The following is a 20,724-nucleotide window of genomic DNA, read 5'->3' as shown; positions in this document are numbered from 1 at the left end:
TAAACAAACACTAAATCGCTTCGCCATCCGCTGTGCGAACTGGGAAAGGTTCAGAGAGGTTTTAATGCCCGCTGCAGCCCAACACCTGGAAACAACAAACCAGAATGGGGATCCAGACGAGAATCAAAAGAGGGTAACGGAAATAATACTTGCGGCGAGTGAAGCATCAATGAAGAGGAGAAATCCCAAACCGGGAGCAGTCCCGTGGTGGACTCACGAGATCCAGCAACTGAGAAGGGAGACCATGAGAAGAAGAAAACTCTTCCAACGGGCAAGACGCACATGGCCTGCTGCTGAGGTCCAGATACTAAAGGAGCGCTATAGAGAAGCAAGAAACAGATATACGGATGCGATAAACAAGAGCAAACAAAGAGCCTGGGAAAACTTGGCAGGCATAACAGGAAATAATGAGCCATGGGGGGTAGTCTATAGGATAATCACAAACAAACTCCCCAGGGGGGAAGTTATTTCTACCACATTGACACCACAAGGGAGCCAAACCACCACATGGCAACAGTCAATCACAAATATTCTGGGCACTATTTTCCCAGAGACTGCCATGCCTACTTCACCTGAACAGCATAGAATATGCCAAGAAAATGACATATACAGCACTGACTCCCGTGAACCACCGTTCACGTTAGATGACATCAAGTCCGCAGCAAATCACTTAAGAAATAATAAGTGCCCTGGCCTCGACTATCTCGAACCGGAAATTGTCAAAAAAGTAACGGATCTGACCCCCGAACTCCTCCTAAATCTGTTTAACAACTGTTTGCATCAAGGCATCTTCCCAAGAAACTGGAAGACTGCGGGACTGAAGCTGATCCCAAAAACACCCACGAAGCCTCCACAACAGCCAACCACTTACAGACCGATAGCTTTGCTACCAGTGATCAGCACACTATTTGAGAGAATGCTATATACCCGAATTGACACACATTACAAGAGTGCTGAACTGCACATGTCTACCCAATTCGGCTTTAAGCCTGAGTCTTCGACAGTAGAGGCACTTAGACATCTGCTGCACGGTGTGGCCAGTTGCAACAGTAAATACTACCTGATCATCTCCATAGATTTTGCCGGGGCTTTCGACACCATTTGGTGGCCAAGTGTCCTGGCAAGGCTAAGGCGGGCCAACATTCCCTGCAATCTGTATCTCACTATCAAGTCTTACCTTACCGACAGGAGTATCAGTGTCGTGGCACCCTATGGTAGGGTAAACCGCCGTGTCTGCAGGGGTTGTCCCCAGGGTTCTGTCCTGGGGCCGCTGTTGTGGAACATTGTCTTGGATGAGTTCCTGGCCATGGACCTTGGTGACGTCCAAACCCAAGCTTTTGCCGACGACTTAATCTTGAAAATTGCTGCCGACAGTAGAACCCAGTTGGAGGTAAAAGCAAACCATGCCATCAAGATACTACAGGACTGGACCATCTTACACTGCCTAAAAATCTCACCAACTAAGACATCCTCAATCTTACTGAAAGGCTCCCTTGATCTGCACAGGCCGCCTCAAATAAAGGTGAACAACACCACAGTGAAACTCCAAAGCCAGCTTAAGTACCTGGGGGTGATATTAGATTGTAATCTTTCCTTCAAGCAGCATCTCATACATTTAAGAACAAAGATAAGGAAGTACTCTGCACTGTTAGCACGTGTGGTCCGTCGTGACTGGGGACTTAAACGTCGCGTGCTCTCCTTATATTATAAAACGACATTCCTACCAGCTATAACATACGCCTCTGCGGTTTGGTATCACAAGGCATCAACCGCCGTAAATAGACGCATAATCGACTCAATCCATAGAACTATCCTGTTAACCATTACCAGAGCCTGTAGCACCACTAGCACTGTTGCCCTACAGGTCTTGGCCGGAGCCCTTCCCCTTGATCTGGACATCATACGTACTGGAATAGCCTATTATATAACCAAAGGAATGCCTTGCACCCACCAAGACTACACAGTGGATAACAATGCAACCCACAAGGCTGAAAAGAACAGGCTGCAGAAATACCTAAAAGAAACCTGGCAAGACCGCTGGACAAACACAACAAAAGGGAATATCACCAAAAAGTTCATCCCGGACGTAGACAGAGTATACCCCATTCTTCCAACCTGGCTGCAACCCGGACTTTACACGACCTACCTCCTTACGGGTCATGGGGCTTTCAATGCAAAGCTTACAGCATTGGGAATAGTGGAGGATCCACGTTGTACTTGCGGCGAACAAGAAAGCTGGGTGCACATTATGTTTGAGTGTGCCCAATACGAAGACCTTAGATGCAGACTAATAACTAGAGTTCACTATCTACCGAGGGATCTCGAGTCACATCTACTAGATACACAAGAAGAATATTTAGCCTTAACTGATTTTGCCCAGGGATTATTTACCAGGCGCCAAACACTTACCGCCATATACAGAAGACCTTAACGGCAAACCTGCAAATAGCAGCGAGACGACATAGAGGAGCCGACTATAAAGACCTTGGACTGACTACAAAATGCACTGGGAAAGACAAGTGACAATAGATTGTCTAACTACAAGAGTCATGATTACCGCCAATGGAAGTGAAAAAAACCTTTAAATAGTCGTGACATCAGAACAAAGTGCCCCAAGACCTTGCAGCCTAGACCCACTATAAAATGACAAAAGGTAGTGTAAGGACTAGCAAACATCACGGAAGGGATAAAACCCCATAATGACAGCCAGTAGACTTGATTATGACCCCAAGATAATGACCAGAAAATAGGCCCCAAACCACATGAAGTCTGGAAGGATGACATCTCAGATTTAACTCCCTATTAGTGTCCCACCTAGACGAGACTCAACGGCCAGCTTTTTAGGGCCTGCAAACTGATGGAGACGACATCCGGTGGCACTCTCCCGCCGGAACAGCCTAATGGCGACCCAAATCCGCACTCACTTGAGCGGATCTTCTTTTTTTTTTTTTTTTTCAAACTCCTGGGGAGAAGAGGCTTGTCTCCCCAATTTTCTCACTCTGGTGGGGCACGGGCATGCCTCACCACCTACAGGGGCCATCTACTCTGTCGGCCCCTTATTTCCAATTTCTTCCCCCCAGTCTTCATCCTCCCCCCAAACTTTTGTCTTGCACAGCGTTTAGCCCTACATGTCAAAATCAAAAGAGAACATCAAAATTCTTGCCCGAACCTATTTGGTTTTTAAAACTCACTTTGACCGCACAGCCCCACGTCGCATACTATTAATACTAACTTGTTAAGTATCACTAATATCAACCTCGATTTATTTATTATTATTTTTTTTTTTATTTTATTTTATTTATTATTTATTTTATTTTATTTATTTATTTTTTTTTTTTTGGTCCTAGCCACTGAAATCCCAGGAAAGTAAGTGGCAAGACCAGCCAGAGTACAAATATTGGTAACACCCGGCCGGCCTCCCCGTGGCAGGTATTGGTAACGTCGGGTCTCGCTAGGGGCCCGGCGGCTAACAGGCCGGACGAACAATGGGCACAACAACCTACTGTACATAGTGCATATCCCACACACTTTTAAATCTCTGGCTTGTCCGATACAGAGAACATAGGCGGAGATGGGAGAAATCCCAGGTGCCGTCAGACCCCGAACATACCTAATACCTAATACCTAATATCTTCTTAAGGAGGTATATCAAGTGTGCCTGGAAGGAGAGAGTGGGGTTCAGTATTACTCCCAGGTATCTTAAGTTCCTTGGACAGTCGTAGTGTGATACCATCAATCTTAATCTGTGGGGGTCTCCTGTAATCTAGGGCACCCTTGAGGAGAATGGAGTCCGTTTTGGTTGCAGAGATCCTAAGGAAGTGGATATTGGTCCACTCTTGTAGGATTTCAAGGGCATGATTTGCCTTTCTTTCCAGCTGGATTCTGCTGTTTGCCTCTATCATCAGGATGAGGTCGTCTGCAAACGCTTGTGAAGACGCCTCTCCAATATCGGTATTTAGGAATTCATCCAAGACGATGTTCCATAACGTTGGTCCTAAAACGGAGCCTTGTGGACAGCCTCTGTTGATTTTTCTGGTGAGTATTTTATATGGAGCATTCACCATGATGAGTCTACTGGAAATGTAGCTTTGGATTACTTGATAGAGGTTACCTGGCATCCCACTCCCCCGGAGCCGGGCCAGGACGCTCAGCCACCAAAGGGTGTCGAACGCCCCAGCAGAGTCGACAGAGATAGCCAGGAAATATTTGTTTTCTGCGGCAGCTGCACGTGCAAGGACGTTCTTCAGGGCATCTACAGTCGATGTTCCCGGTCTAAAGCCGTACTGGTTTGGGGACATTAGGTTTGCCTGTAGGTAGTGAGCCTGTATTCTGGTTAACAGGAGTCGTTCCAAGAGTTTACTGCAGACTGTTAGTAGGGCTATTGGTCTGTAGGAAGTCGGTTGGTCTGGTGGTTTTGTCGGGTTTTTAATTATGAGTTTAATATTTGCTTTTTTCCAGTCCTTCAGATAGGTCCCAGTTTGGAGACATAGATTGAAGAGGTTCAGTAGCATATCTGGGGCTATCTCCACCACCTTCCTGATGATTTCCGGCTCCAAGTGGTCCGGACCCGGACATTTCTTACTTTTAATAAGGTGCGCAGCAGCTTGTAATTCCTCTATTGTGAAATCCGGTTCCCTGTCTTCTGTTCGGTAGTCATCATTCTCTGTGCACATCTTGATTTGTTGGGGTGTCTGTGGGTCTACATGAGGGTGGAAGGTTGCATCCAAAATATTGTTAACAGATGCCTCCCAAGAATTGGTAGCATCTGCCTGTGATGTTATGGTGGTTGAAATTACCTCTCCCCTGGGGAGTTTATTAGTGGTTACTTTGTAGACCACCCCCCAGGGGTCAGTGTTGCCAGTGGTTGCGCCCAGATTTTCCTACGAGAGTTGTTTTCTTCTGCGTATGAGCGAGGTGTACTGGTTTCTGGCCTCCTTGTAGATTTACCGTAGTGCATCCACTTCAGGGCAGGCCAGGAGCGTCTAGCTCTCTGGAATGCTTTCAGTTTGTCCTGGACTTCTCTTCGGAGCCTCTGGAGCTCCGGACTCCACCATGGTACAGCGCCTGAGGCAGGTATCCTTCGTTTTATGGCAGCATTCGCTGCTTTAGTAATGATCGCTGTGACTGTTTTTTGGGCTTGGTCAGGGTCTTGATTTGTTTGAATTGCAGCTTGCTGTGTATCTTTTTCTGCTATTAGAGTGTCTCTGAATTGGTTCCAGTTTGCAGTGTTCAGCGCATATCTCTGCAGCATTTTTCTCTCAGGATATTGTCTCTGATGGTCTCTGTTGAGTTGGAAGGTCAGAACCCTGTGGTCGGATGTTGTCCAGGCATCCTGAACCGTCCAGTCTGTTATATTGCCAGCAATGTACCTAGTGGCTAGGGAGACATCGATGGTTGATTCCCATCGTAGGTTGCAGTAAGTCGGTAGTTGATTAGGTTGGTTTAGCACTGTTATCGTTGATGCTGCTAGGAATTCCTCCAGGCGCTGCCCATTCTTTGTCCCCTGCCTGTCCAGGGTGTGGCTGAACCAAGCTGGTGATCTGCAGTTCACGTCCGCTCCTATTATTAGTTTCTGGTCAGGGAGGATATTTGTTACATGTTCTAGGTACCTTGTAGCCATGGTTATGTCTTCTCCAGGGTGGCAATAAAGGGCGACGACGTAGAAGGCTCCCAGTGCTGAGATAAGATGTGCACAGACTGCCCAGGCCGTGCAGAGGTGAGTGATCCTGGTAACTGTTATATCTGGGTTTCTGACCACAATAGCGGCCCAAGGGATTTCATTTTCAGGCTGTATGATCTTGTATTGTAGGGGGTATCCCCTTACTTTATTGGCTGCTGCGTATGGTTCTTGGAGTATGATGATATCTATATTTTCGTCGTCGGCTTTCATCCTGACCTGGTCGGCCACTGCCCTGGTTCTATGAGCATTTAGCTGGAAGAATTTGATTACTTTAGTGTTGAATTGTTTATGGTGTGGTGCCATAATCTGTTCTGGATTGGGTCAAGCTCTTGTATTTTTGGTATATGGGATACATGCTGTCTCTGAGGTAATGGGAGGCATCCATTTTCTAACTTCTGCAGTTAGCACAAACGGCATCTGTGCTCTTATTTGGGCAGTCGGTGAAGTTGTGGCCCTTGCCAGCGCAGTGGCCGCAGGTTCGCACAGCCTGGGAGCATGTGTGCGACGTGTGTCCGAACTTGCAGCAGTTGTAGCATTTGATGATAGCCACATGTTCGCGGAATCGATGGCCACCCCAATATATATAAACTCTTATCTGATTGATAAGTATTTGCCAAGCTACCGGGCTCAGTCCTACAGACCAGTTGACTGTGCTCGAAGACTTGGTCTTGATGGTGTGCTTGGGTGTCACATGATCATTTAGATTTTGATCTGGCAAATGTTTGGACAGATTTCTATCAAACAATTCTCTTGCGACCTCTTCGGGTTTGATATCCTTATCTAGGTCGTATATAAGGATGGAGGGCCCCTTCCTTCTTGGGGGTTCAGCTCTGAGTCCCAGGGTTGCGATCTTCGGGTTGGCTATTATTTCGTTTATTTCTTCTGTGGTCTCTGTTTCGATGACCACGCCTGGATTCCTTGTCTTTCGTACCGATTTTATTTTCGTGGTCCTTAGGTCATCGGAGACATAGTGACATAGTGTTTTTTGACAAGCGGCACCGGTGCTTTCGCACAACTCCGCATTTGAATCTCTTGTGAAGTAAGACAGTACAGTACTGTCAAGGCCAGATATCATATGTTAGTGTGTGTTCATGTTTGCTTAGTGCGGGTTATGTTGTTCATCTGGCCGCTTAGCCTAGGGTCTGTGGAACACCACAGACTGCTAGTTAACGTCACTGGCACTGGGAGCCGGACCAGGTATGGGGAAAGAGAACTCTGGCTGGCCGACCCTGAGGTTAGCCTGAGCTTCCCAGGGAGGGCCGAAAAAAAAAAAAAATAAATAAAAAAAAAATAAATAAATAAATAAAAAAAAAAAAAATAAATAATAATAATAAATAAATAATTAATAAATAATATAAAATAAATAAAAAAAAAAATAAATAAATAATTAATAAATAATATAAAATAAATAAAAAAATAAATAAATAAAAAAAAAATAAAAATAAAATAAAAAAAAGAATAAAAAAAATAAATAAATAAAATAAAAAAAAAATAAAAAAAAAAATAAATAAAAAAAAATAAAAAAAAAAATAAAATAAAATAAAATAAAAAAATAAATAAATAAAAAATTAATTAATAAATAAATGAAAAAAAAAATTTTTTTTTTTTTTTTTTTGAAATAGGAGAAGGGGTGAGAGATTGAGAAGAAAGAAGGTAAGCAGAAGAGAGAGGGTGAGGTAGGGTGGGCTCCCCCAGGGGGGAGCCCACCCTACCTCAGGAAGAAGAGAAAAGGTTGTGAGGTCAAGTGACCCACAAAGTCAGATTGCCTAATAGCATGATCCTGCATTTGAAAAGTCAAATGCCAGTCCCACTCCCAGAGGAGTATTTATATGAGTTCCTGCACAAGTAGGAAAAGTCATCGGAGAGTTTATCAATTATTGCCTGCTTAATGCCTTCACTAGAATGTTTGTCCACTTTATTAAGGGGTCTCAACACTACAACGTTAGGTCGCCGAGTGGTGGATTTCTCCTTGGCTTGTATTGGTTGAGTGGCTGTGTGGTCACACTGAGCCGGTGTCCTCAGCGCATCTGCATAGGAGGGAGTGCGCTGTGGCATATTTTTTGCTCCTTCTCCTCCCTTATAAGCCTCCAGTTTAGCTGTGGCTATTTCAGATTCTAAGTATGTTTGGAATAAAACGGACTCCATTTTATTCCATAAAGTAACAATTTGGCCTCTGAGGCCTGCTGAGATTCTGTTGCTATGGTCCCTAAATAAGTCTTCTAGGGCTGTCTTGAGAGTGCGTGCTTGATCCAAGGGGGATCCCTCTGGGAGTGCAGGGTCCAGGGGGGAATCCTTCGGCTTGGTTTCAACTTGTTTTCCTGGTTGTAGGGAGCCAGGATCATCATGAGCGTCCTTTGGCTGGCTCTGGCTTCTAGTTGCTCTGTCCGAATTAGAGACTATTTGATTTTTATTTTTTCTTTTAGCCAAAGGTGTCGGTTTAACTTCTTGAGTACGGAATTGGTGTTCAGGGTTAACTTGTTCACAGTCAGAGGCACAGTCTTTTTCGTGTGGCTCTCCCACCATGTTTGTATTCATTTCGGATTTTCGAAGTTATCCGGATTAGCGAGGTCTAGACGCGTTATTTTGTTTGAGGGCTCTGAGAGCTGTTGGAGGATATAAACCACTAGTCCGTGAGTATATTTGTTGCCGTGTGATCTGCAGGCGAAGATTTGGGCTCCCCCCCACTAGCAGTATGGGAGGGGGAAACAGCCTAGTATATAAGTGGCCCTAGGAAAACGGGGTTACTTTCTCTGGGGGGTTTTTCTTGGCGCCGATAACGATGGTGACATCAGTTTTTGCACTACATGTATATTTGCGAAGATCCATTCTGTCCACGGTATGTCTATTGCAGAGGGGGGGAGAAGACATAAAATACAAGTTTCACTAGCACAGTAACGGTAATTCTGCACAGATGATGGAACGCTCTTGCAGCTCGGGTTTGGCACAAGTTGGGGCACCTCCCCCGTCAAATGCAGGGTATTTACGTGGCCCCCACTTTATATTGGCGCCTCTCTATATCCTTGCTGCCAGCCACATGGTGACCACTGCAGTCTCGCAAACAAAGGATATAGATGAAAACGCAAATAGCCTGCTAAATTCCCAGTTGAAATTTAAAAATTTCTTACCATGAGAGTCCACTAGTTGACTTCTTTAGGTGAGCACACTTTTTAGGGTAATAACTATAATTAAAACGCATATTTAAGCACATTTTTCTTTAGCGTTGATCAGCACGTCCGACTAGTAAGGCAGCCCTCTAGCGGTTATCTCCTGCAAAAATAATTTCACTGACACGATCTGAGCAAACGTTGACATCAGAAGTTTTGAAACAGTAATCCAACCAAGGAAAAGAAGAAAAGAAATCTCGCAGGTCATCCCATTTTGCATTCTTGTAATGCCAAACAACACGAGCTTGGGAATTGCCATGAGATAAAGGTTCCATTGGAGAAGAGACAATCACCAAGTTGTGATCTGAAGTGCCTAAAGGACCTCTCAATTCGACCGTGTACTTCGAAAGGTTGTTTGTGAGAAAAAGATCAAACGTATTGGCTGTATGATCAGGATTGTTTGGTATTCTTGTAGGTAAATGAACAATCTGTGCAAGGTCATTACTAATTGCAAAAGCCTCAGCATCTCGACCAGCTGGGTCGGTGTGGCTAGAAAACAGAAACCAGCTGGAGTTGGGAACATTAAAATCACCAAGGAAAATTACCTCACTGTTAAGAAAGTTGGAATGGAGAAAGTCAAGTTGCAAAGAGAGGAAGTCAAAGAGCTCCAAGTGATTAGTGGAGTTGGGAGAACGGTAGAGGCAACAGATGAATTTGACACAATGGGGTAGAGAGATTTTAAGCCAGAGATGATCAAAGAGAGGAGATTCCAAATTGCCAAGACTCTGACAGGGAATATCAGAACGGACATATGCACAAATACAACCTTTGAGGCGAAAGGAATCATACAGCCAATAATTTGGGTATCCGAGATGAGCAGTATTTGAATCAACCGATAACTGAAATTCTGTCAGAAAAAGCACATGGGGTTTGGGCAGACTTCAAGTGGAAATGAACATCGTTGAGATTAGAATTGAGACCACGTATTTGTGAAATGAATTAGGCAGTGCTTGGGAGGTTTACATCATTTCGCAGATAAGCTTGCTCTATTAGTTTGACAATTCATGGTGTATTCAATACTAAGAAAAAGTGAGTGGGACATGCTGTATAAAGTAATGAAATTTTGGATATGGCGTTCACACGTTAAGAATAACCCAGGTCCTTGACATAATGTGGCCTCGACATTGCTACCCGCATACACACGCTACTCGGACTCCCTCCAGTCATTATCTGGCAGAGTAGAGGTAGCAATAGGTTCGGTCCGCTGTAAAAGAGTAGTAGTGGCATGTGATGCAAGAAAGCAAGTGTATGAGCTTATGAAGCATAGCCAAAAAAAAAAAAAAAAAAAAAATCACACCATTCCCTCCAAATGCCTGTCCAGTTCCTTCTTAAATTTATTCAACCTATCAACTTCCACAACGACAGATGGAAGTTTTTTCCAACAATTAACCACCCGCTGGCTATAAGCAAATTTCCGCACATCTATTCTACATCTGTCCTTTCTTAATTTCAATTTATGCCCCCTTAGGTTCGTAATCTGAACAAGTGGAGGATCCCATCAGAATTCAGCATGCGCTACCCATTAAAGGCCTTATACACCTCAATCAGGTCACCTCCCAGGTGCCTAGTCTCCAGCCGCTGCAATTTACAGACCTTAAGCTTCTCTTGGTAAGAGGATCCTTCATTTAACCCCGGGGGCTCACATCTGGTGAGTATGGGTTTGGCAAACCCAGGGTCCTGAGCTGGATATCATCATTCTTCTCTTTCTTGGTGATGCCTTTCTCTCTCTCTCTCTCTCTCTCTCTCTCTCTCTCTCTCTCTCTCTCTCTCTCACACACACACACACACACACACAGGGGGGTAACTCGGGAATTTTTTTTTTTTGGCTGGTGCAGCATAAGCCTCAGGCTTCCTTGTACCATATGGCTAATAATAATAAATAATAATAATTACCCTCACCAATCTTGTTGCCCTTCTCTGCACATGCTCAAATAAAACTACATCCTTCCTAAAATGAGGCCCCCAGACCTGTACGCAGTACTCAAGGCGTGGCCTGACCATTGCCTTATATAGAGGGATAATCACCTCATTTTCCCTACTAGCAAAATTCCTATATATCATTGACAAGACACCATGAGCTACTATTGCATCTCGTCTGATTACTCAGAGAACTTCATATCTGACTGCACAATTACTCCCAGGTCTTTTTCATTTTCTACCACCTTAAGTGTAGTACCACACAGTTGGTACGTTTCTCTGGGGTTACTTCTACCCATATGCAGTACTTTGCATTTGTCAAGGTTAAACTTCAGTTGCCACTTCTTAGCCCATCTGCTCAAATTATTTAGATCCTGTTGCAGTAGAACACTGCCATTACTGTCATTAACAACCCTGCCAACCTTTGTATCATCTGCAAACTTCGAAATTAAGCCTGATATACCTTCATCAATATCATTGATAAATATAGAAAACAACAGTGGACACAACACCGAACCTTGTGGGACTCCACTAATAACATTAGTCCACGAAGAGCAGCACCCATTGATTACCATTCTCTGTCTTCTGCCACTTAACCATCCTTTTATCCATTGTAGCAACTTACCCTTAATACCATTCTGCTCCAAAATGTACAATAGTCTTTCATGCGCACAGTGTCAAAAGCTTTCCTAAAATCCAAATATATGATATCAAAATTATTTTTTGCATCCAGTTCCTTTGTGACAACATCATAATATCCTATCAAATTTGTCAGACAAGACTTTCCCTTAACAAACCCATGCTGTGTCTGAATTATTGCTGCAGTCTTGTCTAGATGATCCTGCAATGCATCTTTAACCCGTGACTCCATTATTTTACCCGGAAAAGAAGTTAAACTAATTGGTCTGTAATTATTCATGTCACCCTTCGTCTCCCTTTGTGAATTGGCGAGACATTTGCACATCTCCGTTCCGTGGAAAACTCCCCTGAGTCCAAGGATGCTCTCATAATTATGGCTAAGGGTTTGCTTAGTTGCTTTGCCGCCTCCTTTAATATAACTGGATAGATCCCATCCACCCCAGGTAATTTTCTTATGTTTAACTTCAACAATTTCTCCTCAACTTTGCCCTAAGTTATTACAAAATCATTAAGTATCCTGCTACAATTTGATAACCTTCTGCCATTTTCAAACCTTAATAAGTCCTCATGTGTGAATGTAGATGCAAAATACTCATTCAGTTTGTTTGCTATCTGAGTAGGATCAGCAACAATCGAACCATCGATGTCAAGTGCAACAATCAGATTCACCTCCTTCCTTTTAGAATTTATATAAGTAAAGAAATCCTTGCTGTTTTTCTTAGCACCTTTTGCCAAGGATTTCTCGTGATCTGCCTGCGCCTGCCTAACCTCCTTTGTGACCTGATTACAGACTAACTTATATCTGCCAGAGGTTTCTGTGTCGCTTGATAATTTCTATGCATCCCATGCATTTTCCTTCACTGTTACGAGTCTCATTAGATAACCATTTAAGCCTAAACCTAAATGGTTATCTAACTAACAGCCGGCCTGCGAACATCGTTTTAGAGCTGTTCCTTCGAAATATAAGGAATATTGCATCTCGCCACGATGTTCATCAAAACCTAAAGTTATCAATCATACTGCATGATGGAAAAGATAGGGAAGGGGTTGACCGGAACTTAGCTCTAGAGACTAAACATGGGTTCCACCACTTCAAGCCTCCAATAAGCAAAGTGGTGGTATTGCCCCAGTTGATGAGAGTCATCTACCACCTAGTACTGCCTGGTAACATAGATGGGCGGCATTCCTCGATGTGGTGTGGGCTCCACACCTCGAACCCTGCTTACGTTGGTTCACGCCTGGGTGGTCACCCACCATGTACTTGTGCATGGAGGTTATACCCAGGATTACTAAATGTCCCACCGTCGTGAAGGTGCAAGCACAGGATTTGGCTGACACAGACCATCCCGATTTCGCCGAAATTGGGTCCACTTGACTTGAGTGCTACCCGAATATCAGTTCCATCAGCGTTTTAGACTCCCAGGTAGCAAGTACAGCTTGTCTGGCATATCTGAGAGAATGTCTGTGACAATCTCAAGGACCAAGAATTGGCCCTGCATGGTACTCCTCTCTTGACATTAAATGATTTTCCCTTTGTATTCTCTACTAATAATAATACTCTCTACTAATAATATTCTCTCTAATAATAATACTCTCTGCTAATAATATTCTCTCTAATAATAATAATAATAATAATAATAATAATAATAATTTTCATTATTATTATTATTATTATTATTATTATTATTATTGCTGTACATTGCTAGTGCCCAACAAACGGAACTGTTAGGTATAACTGTAACGGAACTGGGAGACCTATTGCCTAGCAGCAATAGGTCTCCCAGTGAACACCTACAAGGATCTCCAGATAGTTGCAATCCTGAACACCCATAGGATAATCAGAGAGTTTCTCGACCAACAGTATTACCAGATATTACAACCACACTGTGTACTTGGTAGAAGTACCTGTCACGGAGTGGAATCCCCTAACCAGGGAGAAATAATAATAATAATAATTATAAAACATTCTTCAAGTTGGACATGTCATCAGGTCTTTCGATAAATCGTAAAGCATTAGCATTAGCATTAGTAGAGGCATTTGATGCAAGAAAGCAAGCTTATGCAGCATCAGCCAAAAAAAAAAAAAAAAAAAAAAACCCACTTCCACTTCACCCCTCTGTTCGTTCAAAATACCTGTCCAGCTGAGCCTTAAACTTATTTAGGCTATCAACTTCCACGACAAGGGATGGAAGTCTGTTCCACCAACCAACCACCCGCTGGCTAAAGGCAAATTTCCGCACCTCTATCCTAAAGGAACAACTATAGATGGTTTGTTTAGTTGTAAACTCTTCAGTGTAAAAATTATATATCCTACTTTAGTCATCACGGACCAATACTTTCAGTAACCGATATGTAATTATTATTAACCGTATAATATCGGTGTAAATACACCATAGTTAACCCATAAATTTGAACTACGTATGTAGTGTAATAGGCATTGTTTTAATTGTATCCTATATTGTGGTTGCCTCCACAACGAGATAGCTACTATTGTATTACTTCAAATAAATAACGCTTCTCTAGTAGAGAAGACTGCTGTTATTTATTTTCAGCGGATACCACCACCCAGACGAACGTTTCAAAGCTAGTATGAATTTAATTAATTAAAAAAAAAACGCATTGGACCAGATCTATTAAACCAAACAAATGAATTATAAAATCCAATCCTAAATCATGAAAAATCTTAATTCAGACGATCATTTCGAAGTTATTTGTGAATTTAATGTGAAAAATAACCCATTGGACCAGATTTATTAAACCAAACAAATGAGTTATAAAATTTAACCCTATATCATGGAACTGTTTTGATGAGAGTCTAAGAGATCTAGATTTTTATCAAGAAAACTGAATTTTGTAATAAACGAAAAAAAACCCAGGTGCTTTTTTTTCCCCCTTAAAATAACTAAAACCAGTACTTAAGATGAACCTCATCTCCAACGAAACTGCACAGAAGATGTGGCTCTCCCGACCTTTTCAGAAACTTATCAGACCCTAAACGCCATTTTTCCAACTGTAAAAACCTTTGCATGGAAGCAGACGTTGTTTGTTTCAAGTCCCAAAGATATCCCTTAAAGGTCCCAACCTTTTCCGTTTTCGAAGCTTCCACACATGATATTTTGCCTCTGTAATTAAAAATATCGTGAACATTTTTTTCTTGCCTAAGGGATGATCGAATTGCAAATAAATTACCTTCTCCATTGTGAACTGCCTTATCCTCAAACATTTACAAATTCTCTTCCAAACTTCCTGCGCGAATCGGTAGTAATAAAATAAATGGTACACTGTTTCAATTTCGGTACAAAATTCGCATAATCTGTTGCCTCCCTGACTAAATCTATACGTGATATCGTTCACTGGTATGTTTCCGTAACCAACCCTCCAAGAAAAATCAATACGCGATGGGTAGTTTCCGCCGATTTTTAGATTTTTAAAAAACAACTGCGCATTATGGTTTCCTAAATTTGACTTTTCTGGATTTTCTTTGTTTAACAGTGTCCAGTAGAGTCGTTTTAAACCACCCTTAAAAGGATCTGTATTTTTCTCCCTTAATTGCGTGCATATATCCCGAATTCTTTTGTAATATATTGGAATTGTCTCTGCCTTTGGCCCTAGATAATTGCCGCCTTTAATTAAGGCTGTATTAAATCCCATAAAATATTTTATCAGTACCGCTACTAAATGTTTATATTGCACCATATTAGCCACATCCAGCAGCCTCTTACAGCTACACCTCAAATTAATTTTTGGAATACTTATTCCCCCATCTTTCTACGGTAAAAATAAAAATTTCTGCGCTATCTCTTGCCGTTTTCCTCCCCATAGAAATTGAAATGTTGGAATGTAAAATCGTCTCATTGTCCTAGCTGTGATTCCTGTTATAAACACCGTGTATAAGATTATAGGAAGAATTACGGTTCTAACAATAATGGATTTGTTCTCAAAAGAAAATTGTCCCACTTCCCACTCTTTTAAACTTTCCCGTAATTTAGTGGTGAGCCCTCGTACAGGTAGCATTGGACTCTCTCTAAACGGAACTCCCAATATTTGAATCGATTTATTCGACTCCACTTCTCATTGTGATAAAGGCCGATGTACCCATTCCCCCTAACAATTTGATCCTAGTTTTATCTTCGTTTATGTTTAACCCCGACTTTTTACCAAAAGAAGTAACGAGTGACATAAATTCTTCCATCGCATAACTCGTAGTGAGAGTGGCGGTAACATCATCCGCATACACTATACATTTACACTGCTCCGCCGGCTTTGGCAACGGTATCCCTTGAATGGCCTCAGTTCTGTCTATTCTTCGCAGTAGTGTCTGCGCGTGTAGCATAGTGGTATTGTCACCGTCTTCCCCACACCGGGTGGAAAAGGCCTGGGTTCGAATCCCATCGATGACGCGAGGAACTTTAATGGGCTTTTTTCACTCCTTGGCTGAGTTAGTCAGTCTCAGGCGTAGATAGCAAGGTTTTTCTCCCCAGTAACTGGGGTTTTTTCGTCCAGCAAAACAGGCAAATCAACCATAGAACATACGCAATTTACAGGCACAAATACGGGTTAATGTATTTAATTACGGGCAACCCTAAAATAATAATAATAATAATAATATTCTTCGCAGTAGTGGTTCTAGTGCTAACGTAAATAACAAAGGACTAAGTGGACATCCTTGTTTTACTTCCCTATCAATTTTAATGTTTTTCGAAATTTCTCCATTTATCAAAAGTCGTGTGCTACTACGTGTATATAGATTTCTCAGGACTGTAAACAACTGAGAACCTATGTTCGTATCTTTAATTATAGAGAAAAGGTAGTCGTGGTCTATTCTATCGAAAGTCTTTTCTAGGTCGATTGCTACTAACGCTAAATTGTAACTCTTTCGTTTCCGATATTCTAATATATCTTTTAATAGCTAAAGGTTATATTCTATCCGCCTCCCCGGTATACCGTAGCACTGTGTGCTCCTGGGTTACGTCGCGTTTTAATTAGCTATCAAAATCTTTGCAAATATTTTGTAGTCACAATTAGCCAACGTTATAGATCTCCAATTACCAATTTTCGCTAAATCCCGTCCATGCTTCGGAATGAAAGTAGTATAGGCATTTAAAAAGCCTTCGGGTACAACCCATTCCAGAAAAAAATTGTTAAAGACGGCCAGAAGAATAGGCGCTAACAAGTTCCAAAATTTCTTATAAAATTCAACCCCGAAACCATCCGGCCCGGCACGCGTCGTAATTTACATGATTTCAGAGCCACAGTTATATCCCCCATAATTATTTCCCTGTCCTGTAATGCTTTTTGCTCGGGTGTGAATTGTCCAATCGTCTCCAAATGGAGTTGTCTCTCTCTTTTTTCTGCAAAGCAAGCTCTTTTTCATAGTAATTTACAAAACTATTCATAATAGTTAGCATTGTTGAATGTGTGTTGTCATCGTCTTTAATTCCTGAACCGTTTTGGATAAATTATTTATCCTTAGTCTTCTTTGGTAAAACGCAGCTGAAGGACTATCAGCCTCCCTAAATTTCAGCTGTATTTTTCGCGCCTTTTCTTTCTCTTCTTCCAATATTATACCGTCAATAATCGCTTGTACTTCTGCTGTTGCCCTTTCATCCCCGCACCGTTGGTAAATTTTTTTTCTTCTAAGAGATCTTTTAGTCTATTCTTTCCTTAATTTTTGAGTAATAAAATGATTTAGCACTTTCTTTAATTTTCGTCCACCTTTTCCACTCATTTCCACCTTGCTCTACTATCTTTTTAATAACTATTGTAAAGTCCCAATCCTCTCTCTCCAGAACTGCTGGGTTGAGCTTCCAATAGCCTTTTCGCAGCCTAACGTTCGTAAATAAATGTCCCTTCCATTTACTGCCATGTAAATGGAAGGGAAACTTGTCGACCTCCCGCAAATTTTACATGCCGTATCATTGTTATCTTATCCTTCAACTGACTCGTTGCATAAGTGCGATCTATCCTAGTTCCTATATTATTGGCTATTCTGGTGGCCGCTCGTTTCCCCGGATTTTTTTCCCTCCAGACGTCTAACAAGTCGCATTTAGTACAAACATCGATTAATTCACGAACCCCCCCCCCCGTACCATGATGCGGGGTACCGCCCAGAATTTTGTCCATAATGGGGTCAGGAACGCGGTTCCAGTCCCCTGCCATTACAACCCACTGCACCCACCTCATATAGTTGCCCAGTCCGTGAAACTGAGTTTTCCAAGCTAGTAGGTTTCATCATCAGTGGGCGGGCAATGCAACATGCCATCACAGTTGCGAAGTTATTTCCACAATATGAGAGATGCCGAAGGGTGTTTTAAATGATGTATTAGGAAAATAAATGCACAAGGCATAATTCCTTATGGGTTTAAGTACTTAAACCCATAAGGAATTATGCTTTGTGCATTTATTTTTTATTAGAAAAAAAAAAAATTTTTTTGCGACGACCGAAGTCGGTCGTTGCAAGGAACTTTGATGATATAATGCAATCCGACGCACAAGGCCTGTTTTCTAATAAAAACATTATTATATTGTTATCCATGAATTTTATTAATATCTGAAAATTAAAACGTTTTAACGACTGCCGATCACTCTTAAATGTAAAACACGTTAAATATGCTAGCGGCAGGACACATTATGTACCTGCTACAAAATGTAATTTTTTACATAGTAGTTTATTTTTTTATTTTAGTAAATTAATTTATTTTATTATTATTATTATATAAGTTATTTATTTTTATTATTATTACAGTTTTTGTTTTTGCGTTTGCTTCGCCTTTCTTTTCTCAATAATGTGAGATGGCACTAGTTAGGCTCCAGCTTCGCATGTTGTATTTTCACCATGTGGAATCGTTTTGTGGTACTTGATTTTTAATGTGCAAATGTAGCTTCGAAAGAAATATCGGTGTACAAAATTAAGTAAGGCATAGTTAATTAATATGATTTTACAATTATTGTTGTGTTTTCTGTTGTGTAATTTGCTTTGTGATGCTTTGGAATTTGAAACTGGGCTTGTCAGCTCTTTTTTCGCTAACTATGCTTGGTTAGCTGCTATTTTCGCTGTCTGTTGCAGTTATTTACTGTTCGCTTTATTTAAAAAGCACGAAAATAAGCAACAAAAAAGTATTCGTGATAGTCAACTAGTCGGACGAAGCAACGTTGTTAATTTTGAGAAGTATGTTAAAATATTTTATGCCACACAGACTGGCAGATCGAAGCAATTTGCTGAAAAGTTGTCGAGAACTATACAGCAGAAACAGTGGCAAACAGACTTGGTCGATTTGCAGAACTACGACCCTGAAGACAACTTTCTTCAAGAAGCAGCAAAGAAGTCGATATGCCTTTTTATCGTTTCTACATATGCAGATGGACAGCCTCCGTTGAATTGTTCTTGGTTTTTTAAGTGGATGCGAGAAGCTTCTCAGGATTTTAGAATGCAAAAGGCTGCCCTCAAGGGAATAAAGTATGCAGTTTTTGGGCTGGGGAATTCTTTGTATGAAAACAACTATAATAAAGTAAGTAAGTGCCTCGATGAATATCTTTCAAACTTACAGGCAGAAAGGCTAATAACTGTTGTTCTTGGTGATGAAAATGCCAAAGGCAGATTTGGAAACACTGAACACGAATTTGAAGTCTGGCAGAATGATGTACTTGAAATTTTAAAATATTTGGAAATAGGCAAAACAAATGCAAATTGTGATTTACATAAAGTAGACTCTGCAGAAAAAAATGAAGGTGAATTAGAAACTGACACTGATGATGAATTAGAAGTGCTAGATGTGGAAGATCTTGGAAATGTTGTGAACCATACAAAACGTGGTCGCAATTCTCATTCCAAAAACTCAGAGGAATCCAAAGAAATGATTACTCCTTTACTTCGCCAGACTCTTACCAAACAAGGCTACAAATTGATCGGAACTCATTCTGGGGTTAAACTTTGTCGGTGGACAAAATCAATGCTACGAGGGCGTGGTGGATGTTATAAACATACCTTCTATGGTATTGAAAGTCATCGATGCATGGAAACTACCCCAAGCCTTGCCTGTGCCAACAAATGTGTGTTTTGTTGGAGACATCATTCAAATCCTGTGGGGACTGAATGGAAATGGAAAATGGATGATGCAGAGCAAATTTTGTATGGAGCATTACAAAATCATTATAAGATGATTAAAGAATTTCGAGGAGTCCCAGGTGTGCAGCCCGAACGTTTAGCCGAAGGAATGGAAGTGAAACATTGTGCCTTATCACTTGTTGGAGAACCTATAATGTATCCAGAAATAAACAAGCTTATAAATCTTCTACATGAGAGAGGAATATCAACCTTCCTTGTAACAAATGCACAATTTCCAGATGCTATCCGGAAATTAGAACCTGTCACTCAGTTATATGTGTCAGTTGATGCAAGTAGTAAGGAAAGTTTGAAAAAAATTGATCGACCACTGTTTCATGACTTTTGGTCTCGCTTCATTGATAGTTTGAAAGCACTGTCTTCTAAAGGCCAACGAACTGTTTACAGGCTCACCTTGGTCAAAGAGTGGAATACTGAAGAAATTCAAGGATATGTAGACCTTATTCATATAGGTAAACCAGACTTTATAGAAATGAAAGGTGTGACTTACTGTGGGACTTCAAAAGCTAGTACTCTTACAATGGAAAATGTACCTTGGCATGAGGAAGTGTTTTCATTTGGCCAAAAAATTGCAAACCTCCTACCTGATTATGAAATTGCAGCAGAACATGAACACTCAAATTGTATACTTATTGCTCATAAAAAGTTTTATGTAAATGGTGCATGGTGGACTTGGATTGATTATGAGAAGTTCCATGTGCTTTTAAAACAATACTATGTAAGTAACAAAACTGAAGTTTTTACATCTTCAGATTACATGGCCCCTTCTCCTTCTTGGGCCGTGTATGGAGCAAAGGAAAGAGGATTTGATCCACTGGAGACTCGCTTTTATCGAAACACCAAAAAAGATATCAGTGGTTGCTAAATAATTTAGAACAGTTATAATCAAAGTATGTACTGACATAGAAGGGATTGGCTAATTTATTGTATATTGAAGGTGATGTTTGCATATGTAGTCAGTTATAATAAAAAAAGTTTTGCCTAGATATAAGTCTTGTCTTATTGGTAGGCACAGTTGATGACCCAGAATATATCTTTCAATAAGTATTTTAGTTTTTAGATGTTTTATTTTTAGGAATGCATTTCCTTTTCTTTCTGTTATGAGATGCTACAGGGATTACCTTTATTTTTTGTTATAGGATGGCTTCTTTTGACCAACTCTCTTAGTCCAATGTGTTAACGATTAATTTGTAACAATGATA

At 41.2% G+C, this 20,724-nt stretch overlaps 1 protein-coding gene across 1 annotated transcript in view; it reads left to right on the top strand.

Annotated features, from left to right (window-relative positions):
* LOC150077642 (S-adenosyl-L-methionine-dependent tRNA 4-demethylwyosine synthase TYW1-like) overlaps positions 1-20,431 on the top strand; it is a 34,522-nt gene extending 14,091 nt beyond the window's left edge. The window contains exons 3-5 of the mRNA XM_090385184.1: positions 13,835-13,863; positions 18,282-18,312; positions 18,376-20,431. Coding sequence (XP_090241310.1) covers positions 13,835-13,863; positions 18,282-18,312; positions 18,376-20,387 — 2,072 coding nt within the window. The 3' untranslated portion in view covers positions 20,388-20,431. The remainder of the gene's footprint in view (positions 1-13,834; positions 13,864-18,281; positions 18,313-18,375) is intronic.
* The last annotated feature ends 293 nt before the right edge of the window (positions 20,432-20,724 follow it).

The sequence above is a fragment of the Mastigoproctus giganteus genome, chromosome 11 (genome assembly GCF_048544385.1).
Source record: "Mastigoproctus giganteus isolate SK-2022 chromosome 11, ASM4854438v1, whole genome shotgun sequence".
Taxonomy (NCBI): Eukaryota; Metazoa; Arthropoda; class Arachnida; order Uropygi; family Thelyphonidae; genus Mastigoproctus; species Mastigoproctus giganteus.
The sequence above is the reverse complement of the archived record's forward strand: the minus strand, read 5'-3'. Positions and strand labels throughout refer to the sequence as shown.